This window comes from Maylandia zebra, linkage group LG8 (genome assembly GCF_041146795.1).
Source record: "Maylandia zebra isolate NMK-2024a linkage group LG8, Mzebra_GT3a, whole genome shotgun sequence".
Classification (NCBI taxonomy): Eukaryota; Metazoa; Chordata; class Actinopteri; order Cichliformes; family Cichlidae; genus Maylandia; species Maylandia zebra.
In genome coordinates this window covers 8,418,222-8,441,993 of record NC_135174.1, presented here as the reverse complement: position 1 = coordinate 8,441,993, position 23,772 = coordinate 8,418,222, and the positions used below count along the sequence as shown (strand labels likewise).

General features: G+C 40.6%; 1 protein-coding gene and 1 long non-coding RNA gene across 11 annotated transcripts in view; one reads left to right on the top strand and one right to left on the bottom strand.

Moving 5' to 3' along the window:
* Nucleotides 1-19,377, top strand: part of LOC143419788 (uncharacterized) — a 34,159-nt gene extending 14,782 nt beyond the window's left edge. Inside the window, exons 2-4 of the long non-coding RNA XR_013099795.1 lie at nucleotides 18,808-18,981; nucleotides 19,058-19,192; nucleotides 19,274-19,377. This is a non-coding gene — a long non-coding RNA (uncharacterized LOC143419788). The remainder of the gene's footprint in view (nucleotides 1-18,807; nucleotides 18,982-19,057; nucleotides 19,193-19,273) is intronic.
* The window catches only part of cacna1g (calcium channel, voltage-dependent, T type, alpha 1G subunit), a 207,819-nt gene that overhangs the window by 156,110 nt on the left and 27,937 nt on the right, over nucleotides 1-23,772 (bottom strand). For all 10 annotated transcript variants that reach the window (XM_004557531.5, XM_023153368.3, XM_023153369.3 and 7 more), the window contains exon 3: nucleotides 149-246. In XM_004557531.5, coding sequence (XP_004557588.3) covers nucleotides 149-246 — 98 coding nt within the window. The remainder of the gene's footprint in view (nucleotides 1-148; nucleotides 247-23,772) is intronic.

Genomic DNA, 23,772 nt, shown 5'->3' with positions numbered 1-23,772 from the left:
ACTGAAATTGGCCTAAAGCTATTCCCAGACTAAAAGTTGGGCAACCTGGCCTGACTTTTAGAAAACAAGGAGAGGAAGCCTAAAATTGCAAAAGGACGGAGTGTATGAGGGTCTGGGATGTGGCTTGTGAGCAGAGATCTACACTCACTTGGCACTCGGTTGATGGCTCTCAGCGGCCTCAGCACACGAACTGTCCTCACTGCTGAAAAGCTGACGTTCTGCAGGTTGAGCGAGTACTCCAGCATCCTGAAACATACAGAAAGAATGGAAGCATGTGTGAATAGAGCTGCGGCAAATGCTGTTGCTGTTTCTGCAGGACGTGCTCGATCACGCTGGGAATTAAAACAGAAAAATGGGAAAACATTATTATGTAGCCAATTATATTTTGCATGTATTAAACACTTCCCACCCCTCACAGGGCAAGTGGTGATTAATCATCGTAAGGTTCTGAACCACATTTACATTCTTGCTTTTAGACATGGCTGCAATGCATGTGTTCTGGCAAACAATATGCTTTCATTCCAGCGCTCTGTGGACTGCAACTGAAAGTCCAGAAAAGTTTGAAAAACGCACACATGCTTACACACTGACACTGAGACACGCACACATAAGTGCTGTGCCTGTTTGTGCTTGCACATGGAGCAAAGCATCCACGCGATGTTTGCGAGCCTGACAAACACACGGTTATATTTGCATGTACCTTCGCACAATCAGCCTTCAAAGCAGAGAGTGGCATATGCGCATCCCCTTTGAGACGTCAAGAGCGGGTGAATCACTCATCACTGAATGGAGGATATGGCTTCGACAGTACATAAAAGAGCAGCATCAGATCAGTCGGCCTCTTAACCTTGAGACGCCACACACACACTCACATACATGCACACAGGGGCGCGCACACACACACAGACACACACACACACTCCGGCAGCTCTTTAGAGGCGCTTTTCTGACTGTGATGGGAGGTTAGAAGGACAACACTTAGGGGAGAGACTGTGGAATGCCTGAAAAAACGTTTTTCTTGTTTTTTGATCAGTGTTTATCGTTATCCCTTCTCACACTCACTGCCTCTGCTTACGTGTGTGTTGGATATGTGTGTGTGTGAGTGTGTGGACCAGATGCTGAGCACATGTGTTGCTTGAAGGAGCGTGCAGATGAAGGAATTCCCTCCTCGAACTGACTCCAAGTCTGTCTGTCTGACAAATTCGCAACACATGTCGGAGAGGGTATGTGTGTGTGTGTGTGTGTGTGTGTGTGTGTGTGTGTGTGTGTGTGTGCGCAGCACCTTAAGTGGGAGAAACTCCCTTAATGAACCCATGAATGCCCGCCTTTTACACATTAAGGTGTCCCAGGACAATCCCTTCTTGCTTGTTACACTGGAGCAAAACAAGAATAGCTACTCCTTCCCTCTCTCGTTCTCTCAGACGCACATACTCAATCACAAGTATGCATACACAGAGCTGACAGATGGCTTGCAGGCCGGAGAGAGAAGGTAAATGGGTAAACAGTTAACAGAACAGCATGGAGATGCCCTCCCACAAGCAGCAGAGACATGAGGTTAGCGGTATCTTCCAGTCCCCGGAAACAGGAACCTCAACCTGTGTAATATTCAGTAATAGTTGCTATGGACATTCAGTTTACTTTCATGAAACAGTGACTTAGAAAAGAAAGACATTTGAAAGTACAGAACTGAATCAGCGTAAGGACGGCTTTATGACAAAATATTACACATACTATGGTTGATATAGAAGACAACATTATAAGAACACTCAACCTATGTTTCAAATCAGCTCATGAAAGTGCCTCATTTGGCTCTTTTGTCAAGTATAGAAAATTTCCTTAAATAATCTCACTTCATACCAGAAAACAGGAAACAGCATACTGTTAGATTATGGGAAATGTAGGTTTTTCCATAATCACATTTTACATTGTGGGCGACATATAGGGCCCACTTTGATCTTAAATGGGCTGGAGAGGTGATAATGATAAATGTGCAAAGCTACAGAAAAAGTAATGTTAGTTCATTTCCCAGATTGCCTTGGAATTCTAAAATAGTTTTCTTTTAATTTTTTTACTGCAAGCTCACAATAATTTTCCTGTCATTTAATTTTTTATATGTGAGGTATTACTTTGGTTTAGTATGAATGGCAAATGAGAACTTGTTAAAACTTGAAAATACTCTCAAAAAGTCCAAATCTATATTGTCCTTCACATTTCCTGAAGTTGTCTGGACGTATGAGACACCTGGTCTAAAGCAAGAGCAGTAAAAAATATCTGTAAGTGACCCTCACCGTAATATAGACGCACAGGACAATCTCTATACTAAAAAACACGATACTAATGAAGAGGTTAACTAATACAAGAAATAATACAAATTCTTTAATTAAATCAACAGATATTAGTTTATAAGCACCAAAAGACCAAAGATCAACATATTTCATATTTGGAAGAGAGCATGGATTGCTTTGTTTTTAGCAAACAATAGCTAGCTTGGTTGGCAAGATGTGCTAGAATCAGTGCTAACTTTAACAAAAATAACAGCAAAATTCAAATGTTACAGAAAAAAAAAATCTGTAAGTCAAATTAAGAGTGGGAATATCAGAGCAATCAAAGGAGCTTTAGGTGGTTACGTGTGTTGCTCGTCATGCATCGTTTTGTAGCTGACCGTTGATCGTTAGCAGACATTGGAGTCACAAAAGTCTTGTACTTTCACAAAGTCTCTTCTTGTGTTGAAATGTCTTTACTCTGAATTTGTTTTTCTCTTTATCTACAACAGTTATCCGATCTTTAAGTCTGATGTCATTAGCCATGTCCGGGTTCAAACACCACTTCAGGTCCCAAAGTCAAACAAACACTGAGAGTTACAAATTGTCTAAATTATTTCATTTTTAACAAAATGATCAGTGTGGCTGCTTTGCCAGGTGTAACAATTAAGTTTAACATCCAGGCATCCATGAAAACAGAATTTAGGAAATTTAACAGCATTAGAAGTTAGCGGGAAGTTAACTCGCTAGTTTCCACCCAAACATAATATACCACGTTCTTACTGAGAGATTTGAGAAAAAATTGAAACATTCAGCTCTGCTATCACTTCCGACATAAATGAAGACAGAAAACTAAACATCAGTAATGTTTGTAGGGTTACTGAAGTTGGGCTAGCTGGTATATAATGATGTGCTACGTGGTGGCTAGCTACACAGCTATGTTAGCATAACATAAACACAGTGAAGCTGAAGTTAACATGAGGGTTCCCAATGGTTAGTGACAAATGCAATCGCATAGCAGGCTGCTGTAAATGGACCACACTTCAGTCAGGAGAACAAACAACTGAGATAATCCACATTACGAAGTTAGCCATTAATAAAGTCTGTATGGGCTGGGCTGTAGTTACAATGTAAGGTTTTAAAAACCAAGCTTTAAAATGAATAGTGGTAATAAAAACCGAGAGAGGCCGACGGTGATCACGTCGTTTTTGATAGGGGGTTGTTCAGATTAAATAGAATAAAATACAAAGCATTAAACCATGTTAAAAACACAACAGCCTTAATAACACAGACTAGTTTGGACCCGTAAGCAGGGTTCAAACATCATCACTTAAAGACCGGATAATTTCATCTGTTATCATATTTAAGTTGTAGGATATTTCTGTCACATCTAAGATGTAATTCTGCATATACTTCCCTTCCACCAAGGGACTATTTTTCCTTTAATAGTACCAACTGTTTCTATGATGTTCAAATGACATTAACTGAAATCCTACTGTGTGTAGATGCCCATTCATTTTTTGTTTTCTTAATAAATATGAAAAACAGATATAGATGCATTTCAAAGCATCCTCATTTTCATTTGGTGTGTACAGTATTTTCGTAGTACTGTCCATCCCGCAACCAGACAGCGGCTTACATGAGCACAGCAAGGGCAAAAAAGTGAAAGAATCTCACCAGTAGGAGAACATATAATAAATCCAGCATGATCTCAGTTTTGAGCACTGAGGTCCCTGTGGGAAATTTACGGTATCATCATCAGGATGGGAAAACTTATGTTCAAGCGCCACAGACAAGCTATAAATCCCCCAGAGCAACAAATATTAGGGTAATTTTTTCATCAGACAGATTAACATAAACAAACTTAAAAAGCAGATGATGAATGATGTCTGCTCAAAAATAGACTGTAAAAACACTTGCTGCCCCTGATTAGAGCCAGATGACGGTCGATGTGCTCAGTGAAAACTGACCCATCTCCCCTCATCTGGAATGAAGAAACAGCTGAGGAGAAATGGAGTGTATCAAACAAACGATCTCAACTGCAGGAAGCCGTGCGCTGTTTTGTCAGAGTCCGTGCCAGCGTTGATGATGCTGATAGAGGGCAGGGCGACGGGGAGGAGGACGCAGCCTTGGAGGGAGTTTGCATGAGGCAAATTCCAAACTGAAGCAGATCTACGCAAGAGGGTGAAGTGGAGGACGAAAAACACGAAAAAACGTCTTCTTCTCTTTTTTGTACTCTGTACACACACTGATACGGCGCCCCTGCATATCTTTATATAGATATATCCTCACAAGGACAAACTTGCAGAAATGTGTAATGAAATTCATGTCATTTAAAATAAAGCCACCAAAGACATAAAGTGTGTATATCATTGCACACACGCACATACACACTTCTGGGCGTGATGCCTCTTGGTTTGTCCTCTCTCTTATCGTAAAGGCTGGACGTGTGTGTGTTTGTGCCTGAAGAGCCAGGCACATGAAGGATGGTACACACGCTTTCCAGCAACGCCACCTTCTTAACGGAGCCTGCACACAAATACACCGGACATAATGCCACCCAGAAAGAACTATAATAGGAAAAAGTATGCGAGGCAGCTCAGGAATGTAGGACACTGTAAAATGTTTAACTAGTGCCGTCCTCACCTAACCTTTATCTGTCGCCCTCTATCTTTCCATCTGTCCATCTTCTGTCCACCTCAGTCAGCGTATCCATCTGTCTGATCACAGCCACTGTACTGTGATCAAATTAAGTAGCCACCAGTCTCACGAATAAGGAGTACTCATAGATGAAGCGAAGATAAACAGTAGGGAAGAAATCAATGGCCATTTTTAACATGAAAGTCTGCAGGGATTTACTTGCTCTTGGAGCCAGCCTCGAGTGGCCATTGAAGCATTTCGATCCAGGCTTCGTTTTTCAGCCCTGGAGGTTGCTGCTTTGTGAAACTATATTATGGTGTCTGTTGCACACGTCTTTGCATGCATGCAAAGATTTAAAATTGGGCTTGTCTGTTTTGTCAATTTGTTTCTAATGAAGCAATGTTTAAATATCAAACGATCCATGGTATGCATAAGACATTTTTCAATGTTTTTTTCCCCATACTGTCTGTTTGATAGTTTTTCAGAAATCAATAGTGCGAGATATGAAAAAGAACCTCGCTACTGTATATTATTTTATATTTTCCCTGGCCGGCTTTCCAGTGGCGTATTTTTATGCAAATCATGATGGATAGACAGCGAAATGCTGAAAGGAATTGACAAATTTTGATGGAGCCTCCTCGGTTTTCATGCTCGATTTGAGGTTAGGGAGTTTGTTGTATCTGTGAAGGAATTCTGTGATAAATAAGGTTTGAAATAAACTTGCTGAATAACTGATGAGGTTAGCTTGGGAGGATTCAGGCTGCGTAGCACATTGATGAATGACTGGGTATCCAGAAATGGTTTAGGCAAAGTTATCATGACAGTAAAGCATACAGTATGCACACCCACTGCTACACTATCCATTGATCACTGCACAAAGAGAAGCTGATCATGTCTACATTATGTCTGTTATTAGACAAAGCTTTGTAGTGAATTTAAAGTGCACAGAAAGCTCCAGGGCATGTTTAGCCTAGCACAACATAAAGAGTGGCTAATAGAAATGAAATTGCTTTCTAAAGCACTACTGATGTCTCAAATGCATGAATGGAATTTAAACAAATGGGGTCTAGTGACAGTTCTATTACTACATAGTTGCACATTTCAGGGTTAAAACTAGGGTTGCCAACTCCCTGAAAAATAAATAAGGGACACCTCGTGGCCAGGGCCGGGCGACCCAGTTGTCTTCACCCTTCCCATGCAGTGTGGTGAATTTTCTAGCTCTTTTTTTGTGTGTGAAATTATTTTTTTTAACCATTTGACTTGAAGTTGATTTAAGTAGATGCATATTCTATTCTTTGTGATATGAACACATGTGAAACAAATGATCATTTAGCCATTTATTTTTAGCTCAAAATGACAACATTAACACAGTAAAACAGGTCTCCTTCTTAAACAGAAGCCTGTCATGCTTAACTTTTGAGAATATAAGTAAATCTTTCTTTAAAAGAACTCTGTCCTGCTTAACTTAAAATAATAGAAAATAATAGAAAGAAAAACATTCTTGTAACAGTGCACATTTAGTGCATTTAGTACAATTGGCTTCAGTTGGTATTATTTCAGCTTTTCTAATGCTAATCAACTGCTCCTGTTTGTAAACCCGCTTGTTCCCATGATTACGCATCTTAACTCATCATCATTATTCATCTATGTATTACTTTTTTGTATTACTCATCTATTTGTTGTAATCATCTATCCTTGCAGTTGTTTATTACACAAAATAAGTTATATTATCACACTTCTGGCCACATAGCGCTGATATTCACTGCACATGTCCATATTAACTTTTTCCAGCCAGGTGTTTTCCTTTTCCCATTCTTCCCTTTCTCTGAGGGGAACAAACATTGCTGCTCTAATGCTGGGCTTACACTGTGCGGTTTTAGGCCCATTTTGAGCCGATTTTTGAGTCGTGCGACCGTTTTGGTGATCGGACCGATTTTGGCCTTCATCGTGCGTCGTGTAGTATACGTGGGGTAACGAGAAGTGATTAACACCTCACGACCAGCTCCCGATCATCAATCGCTCGTGAGGGTGTCACCACAGCTGCTCACACTGCTCACGCGCAAACGTAAACGTTGGTGAAAAAGATGGAGCAGCACGGCTGTGCAGACTGTGATCTGGACACAAGCGATGGAGGCACAACTTGTAGAACTTTGGAAACCTCATCCGAGCCTTTTTGATGTGGCATCACAAAATTATCACAACCACAACAACCGTGAAAATAGTTGGATTTACACTGCTGCTCAATCACAGCTGCCTGATCAATGTTTTTCATTAGCAATTTAGCAAAGTTGATGGTGGTGGTGTGTCTGTGTGAGTGAAAGACAGAGAGGGAGAGAGAGAGAGCGACAGAATTTCTGTTATAACCTTCATTTTATGGACGCACAGTGTGAGCACTCAGGTCGCATCAGAGCATCGGGACGTATGGGATGGGCGTCCAGGTACACACCGGCTCACTCCTTGGCGGCCGCTTATCGGGGCCTGGCTGCTGAGTGAGCCCTCATCTGGGACTCTCCTCAGCTCTTTCTGGGACAGTGGCGCGGCTGCCCCTCTGTTGGTCTTCCTTGGTCTCTTCTGTTCTGGGGGCCTCTGGATGTCTGGAGTTTTGATCTCCTCCATACCTGCTTCATGCCCTGGAGGACGGGGCTGTGGCCCCCCCACACCCTCTAGCAGATCATTACATGAAGGAACCTTTAAAAAAAAAAAAAACAAGCGCGTCCATGCTCACAGGTGTACACACGGGTGATCACACCCACAAACTACACCCTTTTTGGCTCCTACCTCAAAGCACACTGTGTTCTGTTGATCTTATGTGCTGCACAATAATGTTTAATATTTAGTATTTACTGTCATATTCCCATATATCATTGTGATGTTGTTTATTCTATTACTCTTGTTCTCTTCTGCTTGTTTTCTTTTTTCTTTCTCAGCAGGTGATCCAGGTGATTGATATATGCATTTTCTTTTTCTGCTCATTCTGTTGGTTTTTGTCTTTTGCCCTTCTCCCCCGTCCCTCTTCTCAGCTGTTTCTCTTTCCCTCTTTCTTTCTCCCCTTCTTTCCCCCAATCAAGTCTGTCCCGTATTCAGTAAGTGAAAATAAAATAAACAATAAAAGGTGAATCAAATGGACCATTACGGCAAGGCTGGGATGGTCAGTTTGGTAAAGTAAATCCGCTGGGCATCTTTCTTTGCCTTTAGACAACAATTCTGATGGCAAAAGAGCCAAACGGGACAGGCGAAAAAAAAAAAAAAGGTTTACTGTCGTCCGAGACTTGCACCGCAGTGTCGGCGTTTGTTTCCCTGTTGGCCATGCTTCTTGTTGTGGTCATCTGTTGTCTTCCAGTATTTTCTCCGTAAGCGACCTTTCCTTGACCAATGAGATGAGCGGTAATCTGAATTGTCATACTCGAATTGTCATAAGTGTGCTGTCAGCTCATTGGTCACAAAGCAGGAGAGGGGCTGGGAATTATGTTTTCAAACAAAGCGTTAATTCCATTAAAAGTTATAGACTACTTTTGATTCTCACTGTATTACGGGACAAAGTGCGTCCCTTATTAGCTCAATACGGGATGTGTACTTTTGTTTCTAAATACGGGACGATTCCGTATTTTAAGGGACGGTTGGCAACCCTAGTTAAAACTGAGTGCAATGCTTTTTAATACAAAGCTATTAGCATTGAAAGTCAGGGTCAATTTTCCATGCATGTTTCATCCTGTTTCTAGACTAAGTTGGATATTTTGGAGTCAAAAAATATAGTTTATTTAGCTATGAAGTCACACCCAATATGTAACACCATTTAGGTGATGTTAGATGTTAGTCATTCCTAGTTTTTGTGCTTCCTCTCTGTGAAGATGTTAGCTTCTATTAATGTAGTTTTTTTGTTGTTGTTTTTTCACATTAACAGCTGCCTTTTTAGTGAGTGCCAGCATAACATGGTAGCAGCTAAGTTTACCAACTAGCTGGTGAAAATGGTGGAAACATTAATATATTATTTGCTTAAACTGGTGGAGACTTTTTCATTTATGCTAATGCACGGTATGCTAATGCAATGCAACTGCAAGTACAAAGAGTTTACTAATAAACAAGGCAAAGCCAAAATGTGTAAATTGTACCTTGTGCAACGATGGTAGACATAAATGACAAAAACATATATTAAAGTGATGAATCCATAGATAGATTATAGCTTGGCATAAAGCGCAGGAGAAACTGCTACTGGAACAGCGACCTTCCAAAAACGTCAATGCTAAAAGAAGTATCTTTCATTTCAATATTAATCATAGTGAAGCTACTGATCTATAACATTTGGTGCTTTAGAATAAAACTGGAATAAACTGAATATGTTTCTTCAGAAAATAATGCATTTGAATCTCATTCATTAACACATTAGCATTCAGCTAATAGTTATTGGCAGTTTTGGTGCAAACTGGTGCTTTGACTTTCTACACCACACTGTGTGAACTACACTCACCTTGTTTCCAGGAATAGACTACACTTTCCTGTCATAGTCTGTCATGCCATTTCTTTATATATATTATGAAACAACCGTCATCTGTTGCTTCCTCTGATACTCCTTTAGTCACATATTGTTTGCTTTCTATTCGCCTTCACATCAGTGACAGGCAAGCTGTCACCCTAGATGTCCCACAGCAAATGGATTATGACTGATGGATCGCTCTGAGTGTGTGCTTGTGTGAAAAGGCAACATTTGCATTTCAGGCCACTGCATTCATAACAGTGGGTTATGATTCCGATATTGTCATCTAATAAATGGCAACCTGTCGAGGGTTGCCCACCTCTAACCAGATAAACAGTTAAGAAAATGTATAGCCGTATGGAGTATGATGTTAATGTAAGAGCATGTGGTATCATCAGAAAGAAGTGCAGAGAGGATGACCTGCAGAGAGGAACCACTCTGTAGACAGATGGAGTGTTTTCATGCTGAATCAGACTGAAAACCTTTCATCGATAACACTTTCTTCCATCAACCCACTCTCCTGCTATCTAACCCAAATGTTAACCAACTTACACTTTACAGTCATGGCTGATGACTGAATATCCCCATTTCTCAGATACTGAGGGAAATCTCCTTTTCTTTTCCCCCTCAAGGTTAGGAGATCTTAGTGAGAGAACTGCTTCAGGATAGGTATTAAATATGTTGGTATGTCTAAATTGGAAGTCTAACTTTTAGACTTTCTGCTAATGGAAATGGGATAGGGCTCACTTTAAAAAGGTAGCATGAATGAATAAATATATTACAAAAAAACAGTGCTGTGTTTTTACTGTCGCTCTCTCCAAAAACTGTTTTTTATTGTTATATTTTTAATTGAAACTGTGCTCACAAACTGTGACAACAACGCCATCTCGCCTGCATGTAAAACAGCCCAGTTCCGACCTGCTGTTTCCCGATTAAACAAAATCAAAGTGAACAGAGCAATTTTCTTAAGAATTAGTTAATGCCTGAATGCCCTGCCGGAGATTTTTGTCATTATCAAAAAATTACAAGAGTGCTTTTTGTTTTTTTGATCACTGCAGAGCGTCATATCCCGCTGACACCCTCGCCACTTACAGTCCATCATGACCTTTTTATTTAAACTTAGTGAAAATGAAAATGTCACCTGAATGAAGAATCAGGGTTATTCTATGAAACAACATTTGGCTAAACTTTATGAATTCAGTTAATCATGTTGAAAACAGGAGTTGTTTTTATGCACATTTTCAAGCGATTAAACTAAATGGATAAATGAACATAATTTTAAATGTAGGATTTTTCATCAGTGAAAATACAGTGACTGAAGTAAAGTAAAAAAGTAAAGTAAAATTTTATTTATAGCACCTTTCAAGATAAAAATCACAAAGTGCTTCACAGAAGCTAAAACCTAAAAATAAAAATCAACCAAAAGCAAGTTTAAAAAGATGAGTTTTTAGCTGTTTTTTAAAACGGACCACGGAGTCCACAGATCTCAGGCTAGAGTCTAGAACCCATGAAAGTCAACAAATGTTGTTTTCTCTCTCTGCATTCATTTATATAAAGTAAAAACTGGAGGATTTGAGCCACTAAGAAAAAGAAACAGTGGTGTGTCAGAATTCTGAGATCAATTCCAGACTTCCGTCTTTTTTCTCAGAATTATTGGGGAAAAAAATCGAAAAGATTCCCCCATTTTCCAACACGTTCTCACTCCCAAAACATAACATTTTGCACTTGGTGACAAATCATCTGTATATTAGGTTTCCGGGCACCTAACACGTCACTATATTACGAGATTGGAAAAATGAGGAAACATGAGAACCGTTTGGAATGAATCTACACATGCACATTTATTTTACTTAAATCACTTTGGAAAACACTACCTAACGTTATTAAAGTGGTGGTTAGGGTTAGGGATAAGGTTAAGGTTAGGGCTGGAATACATGGCTGGAACGTCTATTACCGCGGGACTGTCGTTCGACTGGATTTCATCCACAACCCAGCGCGTAGCATAGAAATATGGAAGGTCACCTTTTGCCTTCCCATGGAACACCTCGGGACGTGACAAATCGTCGGTATATTACGAATCCTCGGGAGTGGGGATGGGCTGCTTTTTCCCAGTGGCCCTAATCCTTCCACAGGACTTAGCCATGGAAGAATACTAAAGTGTTCCTAACTTGGTTAAGTGTTGTGAGGCTTTTTTTCCCCTGATCTATGGAAATAATTCTGTCATCATGCACTTCAGTTGCTTTCTGTTGTCTGAGATCTTAGTGAGAGAACTGCTGCAGGACAGGTATTAAATATGTTGCTCCTGGACGCTCCAGAGTTGGTATGTCTAAATTAGAAGTTTAACTTTTAGACTTTCTGCTAATGGAAATGGGATAGGGCTCACTTTAAAAAGGTAGCATAAATGAATAAATTTATTACAAAAAAACAGTGCTGTGTTTTTACTGTCGCTCTCTCCAAAAACTGTTTTTTATTGTTATATTTTTAATTGTTGTTTTTCGTGCCTTTCAGTTGCTGAGCTGGCGAGTACTTTCAGTCTTTTTAAGATTATCAGATTGTTGATTTGGCCCCTCAAACACACACACATACTCTGCACAAATGCATAATGCACAAATTCAGCTCTGCAAATCAACTCCAGCTTTTTTGTCATGAAATAAAAAAGGAACCTGACCTGACCGTGAAGCTGGTTGTCAGGCAATTGCTCATTTACTTTAGAGCCTCTAAATATTGTGAAAAGTCTTTGTATTAAAGCTGAAAATCTGCATTTCATGTATTCATTTGCTTGATCTAAATTTTAGATCAAGCAAGATTCTAAAATCTACTGTGGTGATGCACAAAGGGAAAACTGCAGAAATTATGCATAAAAGCATCTTGTTATCATAATAATGTGTCTGTCCACAAAGATTTCTATCAATTAAAACCTATAATTGCAGCACATCCTTTGGTAGACACTATCTTATTAACTTTTTCTTTCTAAAAATGTCATTGGTCTGTTTTTTAAGTTACAGGCACACAAATCCTGCATGTTGATGTCAGCAAATTCTACAGTTTACAATCTAGTTTTTCACAGCACAAAAGAAAAGTGACGAGCTGCAGCTGTAAACTCTTTCAGTTTGAGTACCGTGAAGTCGTGGTGACAAAATCTAAAGAAAATGTTGTTTATGAGTGTTTACCGAGATGAATGTTTTTGTCTTCAAGCAACATATTTGCCCATTCTGACGAAAATAACCAGAATAATTTTTATAACCACAGTAATTATAATCTTTAATACCTCATGGAGCAACTCTCAACAATGCAATGGCACATCTGGTTTCTAATGTTTATTTTAAGCCTGGACTCACTGCACAGACTTAACACACATAAATGATTGCGCTGCTCTTTATATGACACTTTACACTCTGCCTCACTCAAACATGAAGCAATGATTCTGAATAAAACCTGACATACAAACAAATCAAAGGTTTATTTATTCTAATAATTCATCATTAAAGAACATATGTTTGATATAGACTAACTGTATAACAGTCAAGTGAATTTCATTTGAGCAGATTTCATTAAAGTTAACGTTTTGCATTTGATTTATGTAACAAAATTACATGGTAAAGTTACATGTAATCAAATTACTTAAGGGTTGGATTTTAGAGATAAATATTTTATGCCATCTCAAACATGCACTATGCTCTATTTTATTTATAACCTTTAGCACATTTAAACAACAGAGCTTGACCCAAAGTGCTCTGGAGGATTTTAAAATAAGCTGTATTTTGTTGTGTTAAACAATTATTGTGCAAAATAAAGATCACACTGATTTAGTGGTCATTAAAATGTGTTCAGAATTTGATGATCAATGGTGATTTATCTCATTAATCATGACACATAAGCTGTCTTTATAAAAGTATAGATGTGGGTATTACTGGCCCTGTATTTACTGTGTTGTACTGATGCAGCATCGCACATCAATACAACACACACACCTATGTGCAATTCTAAGCATATTTCATCTTATATATTCAGTTTAACCTTAAACTTACAGTGGGGCAAAAAAGTATTTAGTCAGCCACCGATTGTGCAAGTTCCCCCACTTAAAATGATGACAGAGGTCAGTAATTTGCACCAGAGGTACACTTCAACTGTGAGAGACAGAATGTGAAAAAAAAATCCATGAATTCACATGGTAGGATTTGTAAAGAATTTATCCGTAAATTGGGGTGGAAAATAAGTATTTGGTCACCTCAAACATGGAAAATCTCTGGCTCTCACAGACCTGTAACGTCTTCTGTAAGAAGCTTTTCTGTTCCCCACTCGTTACCTGTATGAATGGCACCTGTTTGAACTCATCATCTGTATAAAAGACACCTGTCCACAGCCTCAAACAGTCAGACTCCAAACTCCGCCATGGCCAAGACCAAAGAGCTTTCGAAGGACACCAGGAAAAGTATTGTAGACCTGCACCAGACTAGGAAGAGTGAATCTACAATAGGCAAGCAGCTTGGTGTGAAAAAATCAACTGTGGGAGCAATCATCAGAAAATGGAAGACATACAAGACCACTGATAATCTCCCTCGATCTGGGGCTCCACGCAAGATCTCATCCCGTGGGGTCAAAATGATCATGAGAACGGTGAGCAAAGATCCCAGAACCACACGGGGGGACCTGGTGAATGACCTGCAGAGAGCTGGGACCAAAGTAACAAAGGTCACCATCAGTAACACACTACAACGGCAGGGAATCAAATCCCGCAGTGCCAGACGTGTTCCGCTGCTGAAGCCAGTGCATGTCCAGGCCCGTCTGAAGTTTGCCAGAGAGCACATGGATGATACAGCAGAGGATTGGGAGAATGTCATGTGGTCAGATGAAACCAAAGTAGAACTTTTTGGTATAAACTCAACTCGTCGTGTTTGGAGGAAGAAGAATACTGAGTTGCATCCCAAGAACACCATACCTACTGTGAAGCATGGGGGTGGAAACATCATGCTATGGGGCTGTTTTTCTGCCAAGGGGACAGGACGACTGATCCGTGTTAAGGACAGAATGAATGGGGCCATGTATCGTGAGATTTTGAGCCAAAACCTCCTTCCATCAGTGAGAACTTTGAAGATGAAACGAGGCTGGGTCTTCCAACATGACAATGATCCAAAACACACCGCCCGGGCAACAAAGGAGTGGCTCCGTAAGAAGCATTTGAAAGTCCTGGAGTGGCCTAGCCAGTCTCCAGACCTCAACCCCATAGAAAATCTGTGGCGGGAGTTGAAAGTCCGTGTTGCTCGGCGACAGCCCCAAAGCATCACTGCTCTCGAGAAGATCTGCATGGAGGAATGGGCCAAAATACCAGCTACTGTGTGTGCAAACCTGGTAAAGACCTATAGTAAACGTTTGACCTCTGTTATTGCCAACAAAGGTTATGTTACAAAGTATTGAGTTGTATTTTTGTTATTGACCAAATACTTATTTGCCACCCTGATTTAGGAATAAATTCTTTACAAATCCTACCATGTGAATTCATGGATTTTTTTTTCACATTCTGTCTCTCACAGTTGAAGTGTACCTCTGGTGCAAATTACTGACCTCTGTCATCATTTTAGGTGGGGGAACTTGCACAATCGGTGGCTGACTAAATACTTTTTTGCCCCACTGTAAATACAAATTTAGCTTCTAGTTTGTTTGTGGATTAAAGAATTACTGGTGCAACCACATCCATGTAGAGAAAACTGAATCACCAGTGCCTCAGAAAATAACAGAACAAGCATATTCATTCATTTATTAAAACCAGTGTCATTTCATGATAATCACCCTTCTTGGCCGCCAAAGCACAACATCATACTGTAAAACATTCAGCGAGTTCACGGTCAGATTGCTCAAGGCTGTTTAGGAAACTGTTTGGTTTTTTTACTCCTCTCTAAGAGCATTTACCTTCTGTGCACAGAGAGGATTTCCCACAAATGACTAATGAAAGCGGATTTAATTTAGGAACATGAGGTGAAACAACAGAGGCCACAGGATCCTCCTCTCCATTAACACAATGTTACTTTGGCTGATAATACGGGGACAGTCTTGCGACCGGATTTATCCCTACAGTACGAAGCAATAAAACAACTCAACCTTTTTCATCTAGTTCTCTTATCTCCATCCCTCCAGCATCCCTCCCCTTACTCCCATTCTCCCTCTTCTCCCTCCCTCTGACTGATAATCTATGGCCGATCTGCTGACCCACATGTAGTGGGAAAATAATCTAGCTAATGGAGGAGAACCCAGGTGGATAAGGACAGTCAGGACAGGAAAATACAGCAGTCTAGTCCTGATGCTGTTAAGCACAAGCTCATAGAAAGATGGAGGAGGGAGAGTCCGGGAGACCTGCTGCTGGACAGCGAACAGTTTGTTTAATGGCCACTATTGTTCATGGATGCCCTTTCTGTGTCTGCTTTTGCTCTCGAACTGTTATATTACACGAAGAGTGCAACATTCAAATGTGCCTTCTGTGCTATACTGTATAGAAAGTGCTATAATGTAACACAAGTTAAATAAGTTTTATGTGCATCTGGAGGTACAGCTGGTGTTGCTCGACTCGACTTAATCAGTCTTGTGTCTCTGGGTTCATTTAAGCTATAAACGAACATAAATCTGTAGATGATGATTTGTAATTTTAGCTGGATTAGGGAGGTGTGCTGGACTTGTGTTTACCAGAAGTGATGGTTAAATAGATCGTTTGGTTTAAGCGCTGTACATGTAACCTTGCTGTGACTGTAGATGTGCCTTGTCCCCACTACAACTAGCCGGATATGCATATCAATCCACAAAATATGTTACAGGAGTAACACCATAAGTGTACGAGTACCACAAGTACAGCATTTTATACGTTTTACTGTGTCTTGTTTCTAGCAATAGACGCATTAGTTTGAAATATGCACACTGGAATTATCTTCTGACATTTTTCCAGCTGTCCTGTGCTGCTGTGGGCAACATCTTCAGCTCTGAACCTCAGCTGCTCCTCTCTGCTGCTGCCGCTGCTCCATCTGCAGGCGCCGCTGCCGTCAAATAACTCCTCTGTACACAGTGGCTCCTAATCAACCTTATTTGACAATTTCTCAACTTCTTCTGAACTGCAGAAGATTCATGAATTTTACATACTCCAAGTCCCAGCATACCATGAAATTCACACCTGATAATGGCAAAAACGTGCTAATCGAGCCGGCCCTCTGAAAGCTGAAGCATTCAAGCTATTTGGCAAAGATTCTCTGAGACGTCTTCATTTATTAGATCACAGCGTGCACTGCATTCGAGGCTAAGTGATGCTTAAGCTGAAATGTGAGGCGGAGAGCTGCTGTTCTTTCCAGTCGAGCTTTCCACTTTAAACTGTGTGTGTGACGCATTCTGTTCATATTCCATGTAAGAAAAGAATTAAAGGCCTGATTTGTGTAACATTACTGAGGCCTCCATCTCTTTTTCTTCTTCCCCTCTCCACCCTTTGATGCAGGTCCAAACGGTAAAGGTTAGCAGCGTATCTGGCTACAGTAGGTTTTAAGAAGTCTGAATAAAAATAATCGCAGGAAACATGGCAAAAAGCTTTAAAGGGGTATGTTAGACACAGAAAGATTTCATTTCTGGCAATGCTGTGAAGTACTGTGAGCTTCACTTAATGGTATCATGGTTTTTATATTCTTTAAAGTGAGATAAAATTAGCTTAAAATAGCTAGCTTGGAGCATCATATACATGCTTCCTAGCTTATGATTCCCATAAACCCATATGGTCAGCAAACAAACTGGTTCTGTAAGTGGGAATGTGTGTTGGGTTAACTGGTGGTTCTAAGTTGCCTGTCGGTACGAATGTGATTATTTAATAACTGTGAGTGTTAGCCCTCTGATAGCATGAATGCTATCCAGTACGTTTCCTGCCTTTCACCCTGTGACAGCTAGCATAAGTTCCCATACAGTCATGAACTAAAAGAAAAAAGATAAGAAAGATAAATTTGATTTGAATGATAAAATTCTGGTTTGCTGGAAGCTCTAAATAATAATAATCACTAAAGTATTTAACTTGAACAGAACATCATTCAAAATATGAGCTTAAGAAAAGAAGACGCCTTCAAGGCACCAAATAACTGGCAGCAGCACAGCTCCATGAAAGGCTTATTAACTGAAAATTTAAGCATGGGAAATTATTTCACATAAAGGTAGAAATGCCTGTATTCCTCACAGATAGGGATGCTTATTAGTATTTAGGCCAGTGGCTAGAATACTAGTTAATCAGCTCGCCTACGCTCAGCGGGTCCAGTCGCCCTAACCGTACACACTAAATTTATTGAAATCAAAGCAACGAGGAACGCTTCATTTGTCTGTGCTGAACCCAAAGGTCTGAAGCTGATATCGATTTTCTCAAAAGCAAATGAGCATATTTAAAATTGTAACAAAAAAACTTTATTAAGGTTTAAAAAATGCATCCAGCTTCTTCACCAACTTGCTCACTAATGCTTGTCTTCCTGTTTCACCTTGAGTGTTTTTTATTTTTACTTTTTTGACCTCTTCCAACATCTGTCCCTCCATCGGCCTTTCTCACTTTGTCTCCCTCCAGACATCTTCAGCCACCTCTCTCTGTGCCTCACATCGCCTTCTCTCCTCCATCCTCACGCTCTTTTTTTCGTCAGCTGGATCGGATCCAAAGTGTCATCAATAAATCATAACGAGAAGAAAGCAGTCGATGCTCAGGGAAAAAATGGTTCTCTCTCTTCTCTTCTTTTTAGTGTGAAGTCTGAAATCCAAGAGGATGCTTTAAAGTATTTAAAGCCAGTTAAAGGTGCTCAGCTTGCATTTTAAAGCATCAGCACAGTGATACCTCCATATAATTACCTTTATGGATTGATTGTGGTCAAGATAATGGCTAGTAGACTGCACAATGTTTTCTGAACTCTACTATTTGAATAAATTTGACTCCTCTGACTTTCATCGGGAGGACAGCGTCTTTTAATTGACTGTAAATGTGGGCTTCTTTTATACTACTCTGCTTAAATGGAACTATTACGCTTTTCCTTATTGTCTCTTAAAACACTGAGGTTACACTATGTGCGAGTGCTTTCAGACTTTATAGTGATTTGAAAGCTCAAATCCTTAATGTGGTCAACTCAGCCACACAGCCACTATTCAGATGTTTTGTTTGTGAGGGGCAGCCTATCAGAGGAGCTTGTGTCAGACAGTGGGATAACATAAATGCTGCCCTGAGGCCATAGATACGATGAATAGGGATTTTCTTAATGATCTGCCAAAGCTCCTCTAGTAGAGTCCATAACCTTGAAATGAACATCTCTTTAAGCCTTGCATATCTAGTCAGAACCAAAGGGGGAGAAAATGTCCAGTCAATCTAAAACTAGCTCAAAAAATACCAGTACAGCTTCTGTCTTTCGACATCTCTGAAGTCGCTCATGACTAATTCTCCACTCTGTTCTGTAGCAGGTAGATGCCGTCACTCCCGTTTGGGCTCAGCTTGCACGTACATGAACCCCACAGTGTCATGGTCCGTGGCCCGGCGTCCGGGGTGCTGATGGGATGCCCACGCCCACGGGCGTGGCTGCTAACCCCACACCTGCATCCCATCCCAGGCGATCACCAGGTCGTCTCTCAGCGGTAACGTACATCTGCGGGAAAGCCCTTATGAAAAATCATCCATCTGAACTAACACTGTTTTGCCCTGTGTACTCAGATCACAACTCGGCGTTTTTTGTGAGCCACCTGCCTGTCCACCTGCCCGCCTGAGATTTGGATCACGATCAGCCCCGCCGCCTCGACCCCTTTTGGAGCCCCCCCCCCCTCTGGTTCACTCTGCCCGGCTATCACCGTAAGACGCATACTCCCCCTTCCCTCGTATGCTGCCATTTTTCCGCACCCCAGTAATCTGTTTCTCCTTTTTTTTTTGCAGCCTCCCACAGCCCTGCTCTCGGCGTTCCCTGCGCGACTCACCTCCCCGGTCCTTCGGTGTTTTCTGGTTCCACACGTTGTTTTTTCCGGCTACCCTCACGGGACACCTTTAGTTATAATAAAATTTGGTTTCTTTATTCTCTCCTACCCTGGTGTGTGAGTTCTGCTTCTGGGTCCAGCTTGCGCACGGAACTTTGGTTCATGACACACAGATTTTATAAAAGCCTTTTTATTAAAATAAATACATAAATTCCACATCCTGCTCTAAATTATATATTGTATGTAACATTACATGTATATATTTATATAACACTCTGCCACCCAAGTTTGCCAGTGATTGTTTTTGCAAGCCTACTCTCATAGATGATGTTAAAGCCTGCCCATACTTTGGGGTTTTCTGAAAGCTTTACTTCTGGTCTCACTGACACAACACATGAAATCCTTCTGATGTTCTGTCAATTTCACCTTGGTTGCACATTATGTAAAGCACAAAAAGTGGCACGATCTGGCCATCTCGCTACAGTCGGACTGGGGACGGTGGTTGGAGATCCCAGCACAACCCAAATTACTGCCATCTCTGTGAGACAGAGTGCTTCTGCTGTCGGTCTGTGACTGAGTGGAGTCAAGTTGGCAACTACATGAAATCTGTCTGTGATTGCTGACAACTGCAAATCCGTTGCTGTCTGTTGGAAAGCTATTTGTTTCTGCATACAAAAAAATTCATATTAAGTAGATTTTCACATAAAGCGCTTACATTCAGAGTCCAGGCAGAATGTAGTGACAAATAGTGACATAGTTGCTGCAAGTTAGTAATTATCCTATAAAATCACACAGGAGCTCAGCAATCTCACATTTATAAAAGAAACTAACCAAAATACAACCAGTTTGCAATCGTTTGTGCTCAGGCACAGGCACATTGAGACTGATTGCAGATGCCATGTATTCCAGCCCTAATCCATCCATGCATATATCATTTTTTGGTATTAAATGTATCTATAAATGTATATAATTAAATTTGTACATATAAATTCAGTTGTTTGAAAATCTTTGCCAAACTACCTAAGAGCGATTGCTGCCAGTGTAAGTTGGACCACGATTCTTGCGTTTGACCAGCTCTTTGCCCCGAGGTTGAGCGTGGAACACCGTTAACTATCTGGACAAGTTGGTTTCTGCAGCTACATCCATCTCCAAAAGCTAAACAAAAACATTTAAGTTTTTATTTTGCAGGCAACCATTGAGTTTTCCTAGCCACAAGGAGATTGCCATCCTATTTTTACTCTAGTGTGGCTGAGCCAATAAAGAGTCTCAAAATTAAATAGTATTTATTTCGTGCTTTTAAAATACTTCCTTCAACTGTGCCAATAGATAGAAATGAAATGACAAATCAACAGGTGTAAATGGTTGTAGTCTCCAGGGGCCAAATTTATTTCACAGCTCTTACTTCAACTTCCACCAGCAGTGTTTTCATGTATTTCGGAATATAACAATGACAGTGGCTTAAAATGTTCTGCTGTGGATGCAGATCTGTCATTTAAAGTCGGTATTAGAATCTCCTCCGGACTGTCATCAAAAGTAGACAGGACAGCCATTATTCATGGAATACCAGAAAGGGTTTAGATTACAGTAACTGACAAGAAAATAGTATATTTGCAGCTGTAACACAATGGTGGAGGTCAGAAATGATGGAGCACTAGCGGTGGATGAAGGCAGTGATTGCATACATTGCCAGCATGTTGATTTTGAATCCAATGTAATGACTTCAATTGTGGCAGTGTACAATAGTGCATGATTAAAGGCGAGATATTACATGTTTTATTTCATTTAACTGCCACTTTATGGGTAATTTCAGAAAAATTGCATATTTAAAAAGTCTTTTTTTCAGCAGAAGTTATAAGTTACACTGAAAAGTTATCCATGGTGAACTGTACAAGTAGTATCAGTATTTTCATCCAAAGACTCTTCAAGCATCAAACCAGATTAAATATTAAGGGCGTCCAACGAAGGCATCGACCTGACTGCCTCTGCCTCGCTTCCCTTCGTCTTCTCTGTCTGCCCTTCCTCCTGTCCCCTCCTTGCTCCCCTCATTACCCCCTTTCTGTCTCTCTGGGTGGAATCACCACCGCAGTGAGAGTGTAAAGACAGGGTGATGTACTGATAGGATAGCCTGTCTGCTACAGTAAGTGCCACGGCACTCCCTTAGCTATCGATTGGGCCTCTACTGCAGCAATCAATAAATAAATTCATAAATAAATGAAAACACCCCCCTTATTGGGTAATTTACTCCACAGCTGGCTCTCAAACTATAGTGCAGAGCTTTGCTTGTTTACTATCAGTTCTCTCAGGGCTAAAAGTACAGTTGCCATACATATGATGATGAGTTTAGGTTTGATAGGTTAAAGGTGCATGGATATTAGTGAAACATGGACTTATACACCTATGTAGTTACCTTTCTCACTCACTATGTGTTAATAGACCTCTCTGCACTGAATTATTTTTGTTATTAATCTCTGGTTCATCTTTTGCTCTGTCTTCCTTCTCTCACACTGGTCGTGGCAGATATCCCCTGCATCTGCTGGAGGTCTCTTCCTGTTAAAAGGGAGTTTTTCCTCCCCACTGTCGCCAAAGTGCTTGCTAATAGAGGATCATATGATTGTTGGGTTTTTCTCTGTATGTAGTATTGTAGGGTCTACCTTACAATATAAAGCGCCTTGAGGTGACTGTTGTGATTTGGCACCATTGAAATAAAATGGAATTCAATTCAATATACAAACCTATATATAGTAAAAGATGGACTTAGCATCCTTGCATAGGATAGAAAATGAGCATATGTTCCAGGTCTGAAAAGTGAAGCCAACACCAAAGTATCTTACTCCATTATTTTTAATGACTAACAGGTGCCAACCTTGGAAGCTGCAAAAGATTCTGAGTTGTATAGAACTCATCCATCTATTTTCTACCACTTATTCAGGGTTGGGTGGAGAGACAAGCTGTCTGAGCAGATCTCAGTTCAAAAAGCCTATGGGAAAATAGTGCTTGGGTTCCTTTCCTCACTGACCTCAGTAAACTCTGCCTTATGAGTTTATGGGGTTAGTTGCTAACATTAGGTCATTCATCAATTTCATCTGCTTCTTCAATTCAGCATTAGAGTACTATCCCAACTACAGGTTGCCAATCAATTACAAGGAACAGGCAATCATTCACACTGAGTGCCAACTTTGAATCATCAACTGACATACCTGTGCATGTGTTTGGACCCAGAGAGAACCCACACAGACACAAACAGAACAGCCCCTGAGAGGCAACAGTGCTAGCCACCACACAGCCATGCTACCCAGCTCTGGGTGATATTAAACTGAATATTAAATTCATTTTGAAGTTGATTACCCATGACTTCGGCTACTTGAAAATCACAAGCCGTTAATCAAAGACTGTGCGGTATAGCAACCAGGGCCACCCCATGCTCCATGTACAAGTATTTAAACCAGCATTAATGTCAGTGTCCAGTAGGAGACGACTCTTCTAGTTACAAAAAGAAGTCTTGTTGTATAGAAGTCTGTGGGGAAACGACCCTCAGATTGTGTCATCCGTAACCTCAGTAAATGCTGATGACCAGTTTAGAAACTCAACTCAAACTACGACTACACTCAAAACCACATGAACGTGCTGTTTCCCCTCAATTTCAAAACATCAAGAGGATGACAGTGAAAATGTCCAGGGTTAACTAACCAGTGGGTAATGTCAGGGTATCTACTTCCAATCTTTTATATACGGTCTGTGGTTAGGTCAGGTCTGGCACATTCAATGTGACTACACTGACTTTTCTTCATGCTCTGAAACAGAAAGAAATAAAACAACACCCATCTACCGTTCACATTTTGTACAAATGCTGTTGTGTTCAAGTCCCATGCAAATGATTCTGAACGTATTAAGACAGAAAGCTCCAATCTACTAGTCTCCCTCTTTATCATGCAAATGCGGTACGGTATCTATTTAACACTCTGCTTTCACAAATCAGAAACTCTTCCCCTGCACATCTATCTGCCTTTCTACACCTTCCACCTGCTCCGTGGAGCCATCCCTCCATCATTCCCTCCTGACAGGGAGGTGATTAGCAGAAGACAGTCCAGACCTGCTGAAAAAGCAGCTTAGCTGTAATTATCGTCTAGGAAAGAAACAAACAGTTCATCAGAGCCTTCCTCCGCAGACTTAACAACTGTTGCCAGGATATATCAAATGCTCGACAACCAGCCGTTACCTTGGTTACCATTGTCTCTGCAAGTCTGGGGGCTCTCCATACAGATGAGGTTTTTTTTTATTTGTTCAGAAATACTAGAACCCATGAAAACAGCTAAACATATTAACATACACTCAACGCCCACACTCTGTGATGTAAGCCAACATACGTGCAGACACCATCAGCTACAGACATGCAAATAAGACTGGTTTTCTGCCACTTTCCATATTGTGCATGCTCTGATAAAAACACACACTCTTCTGATG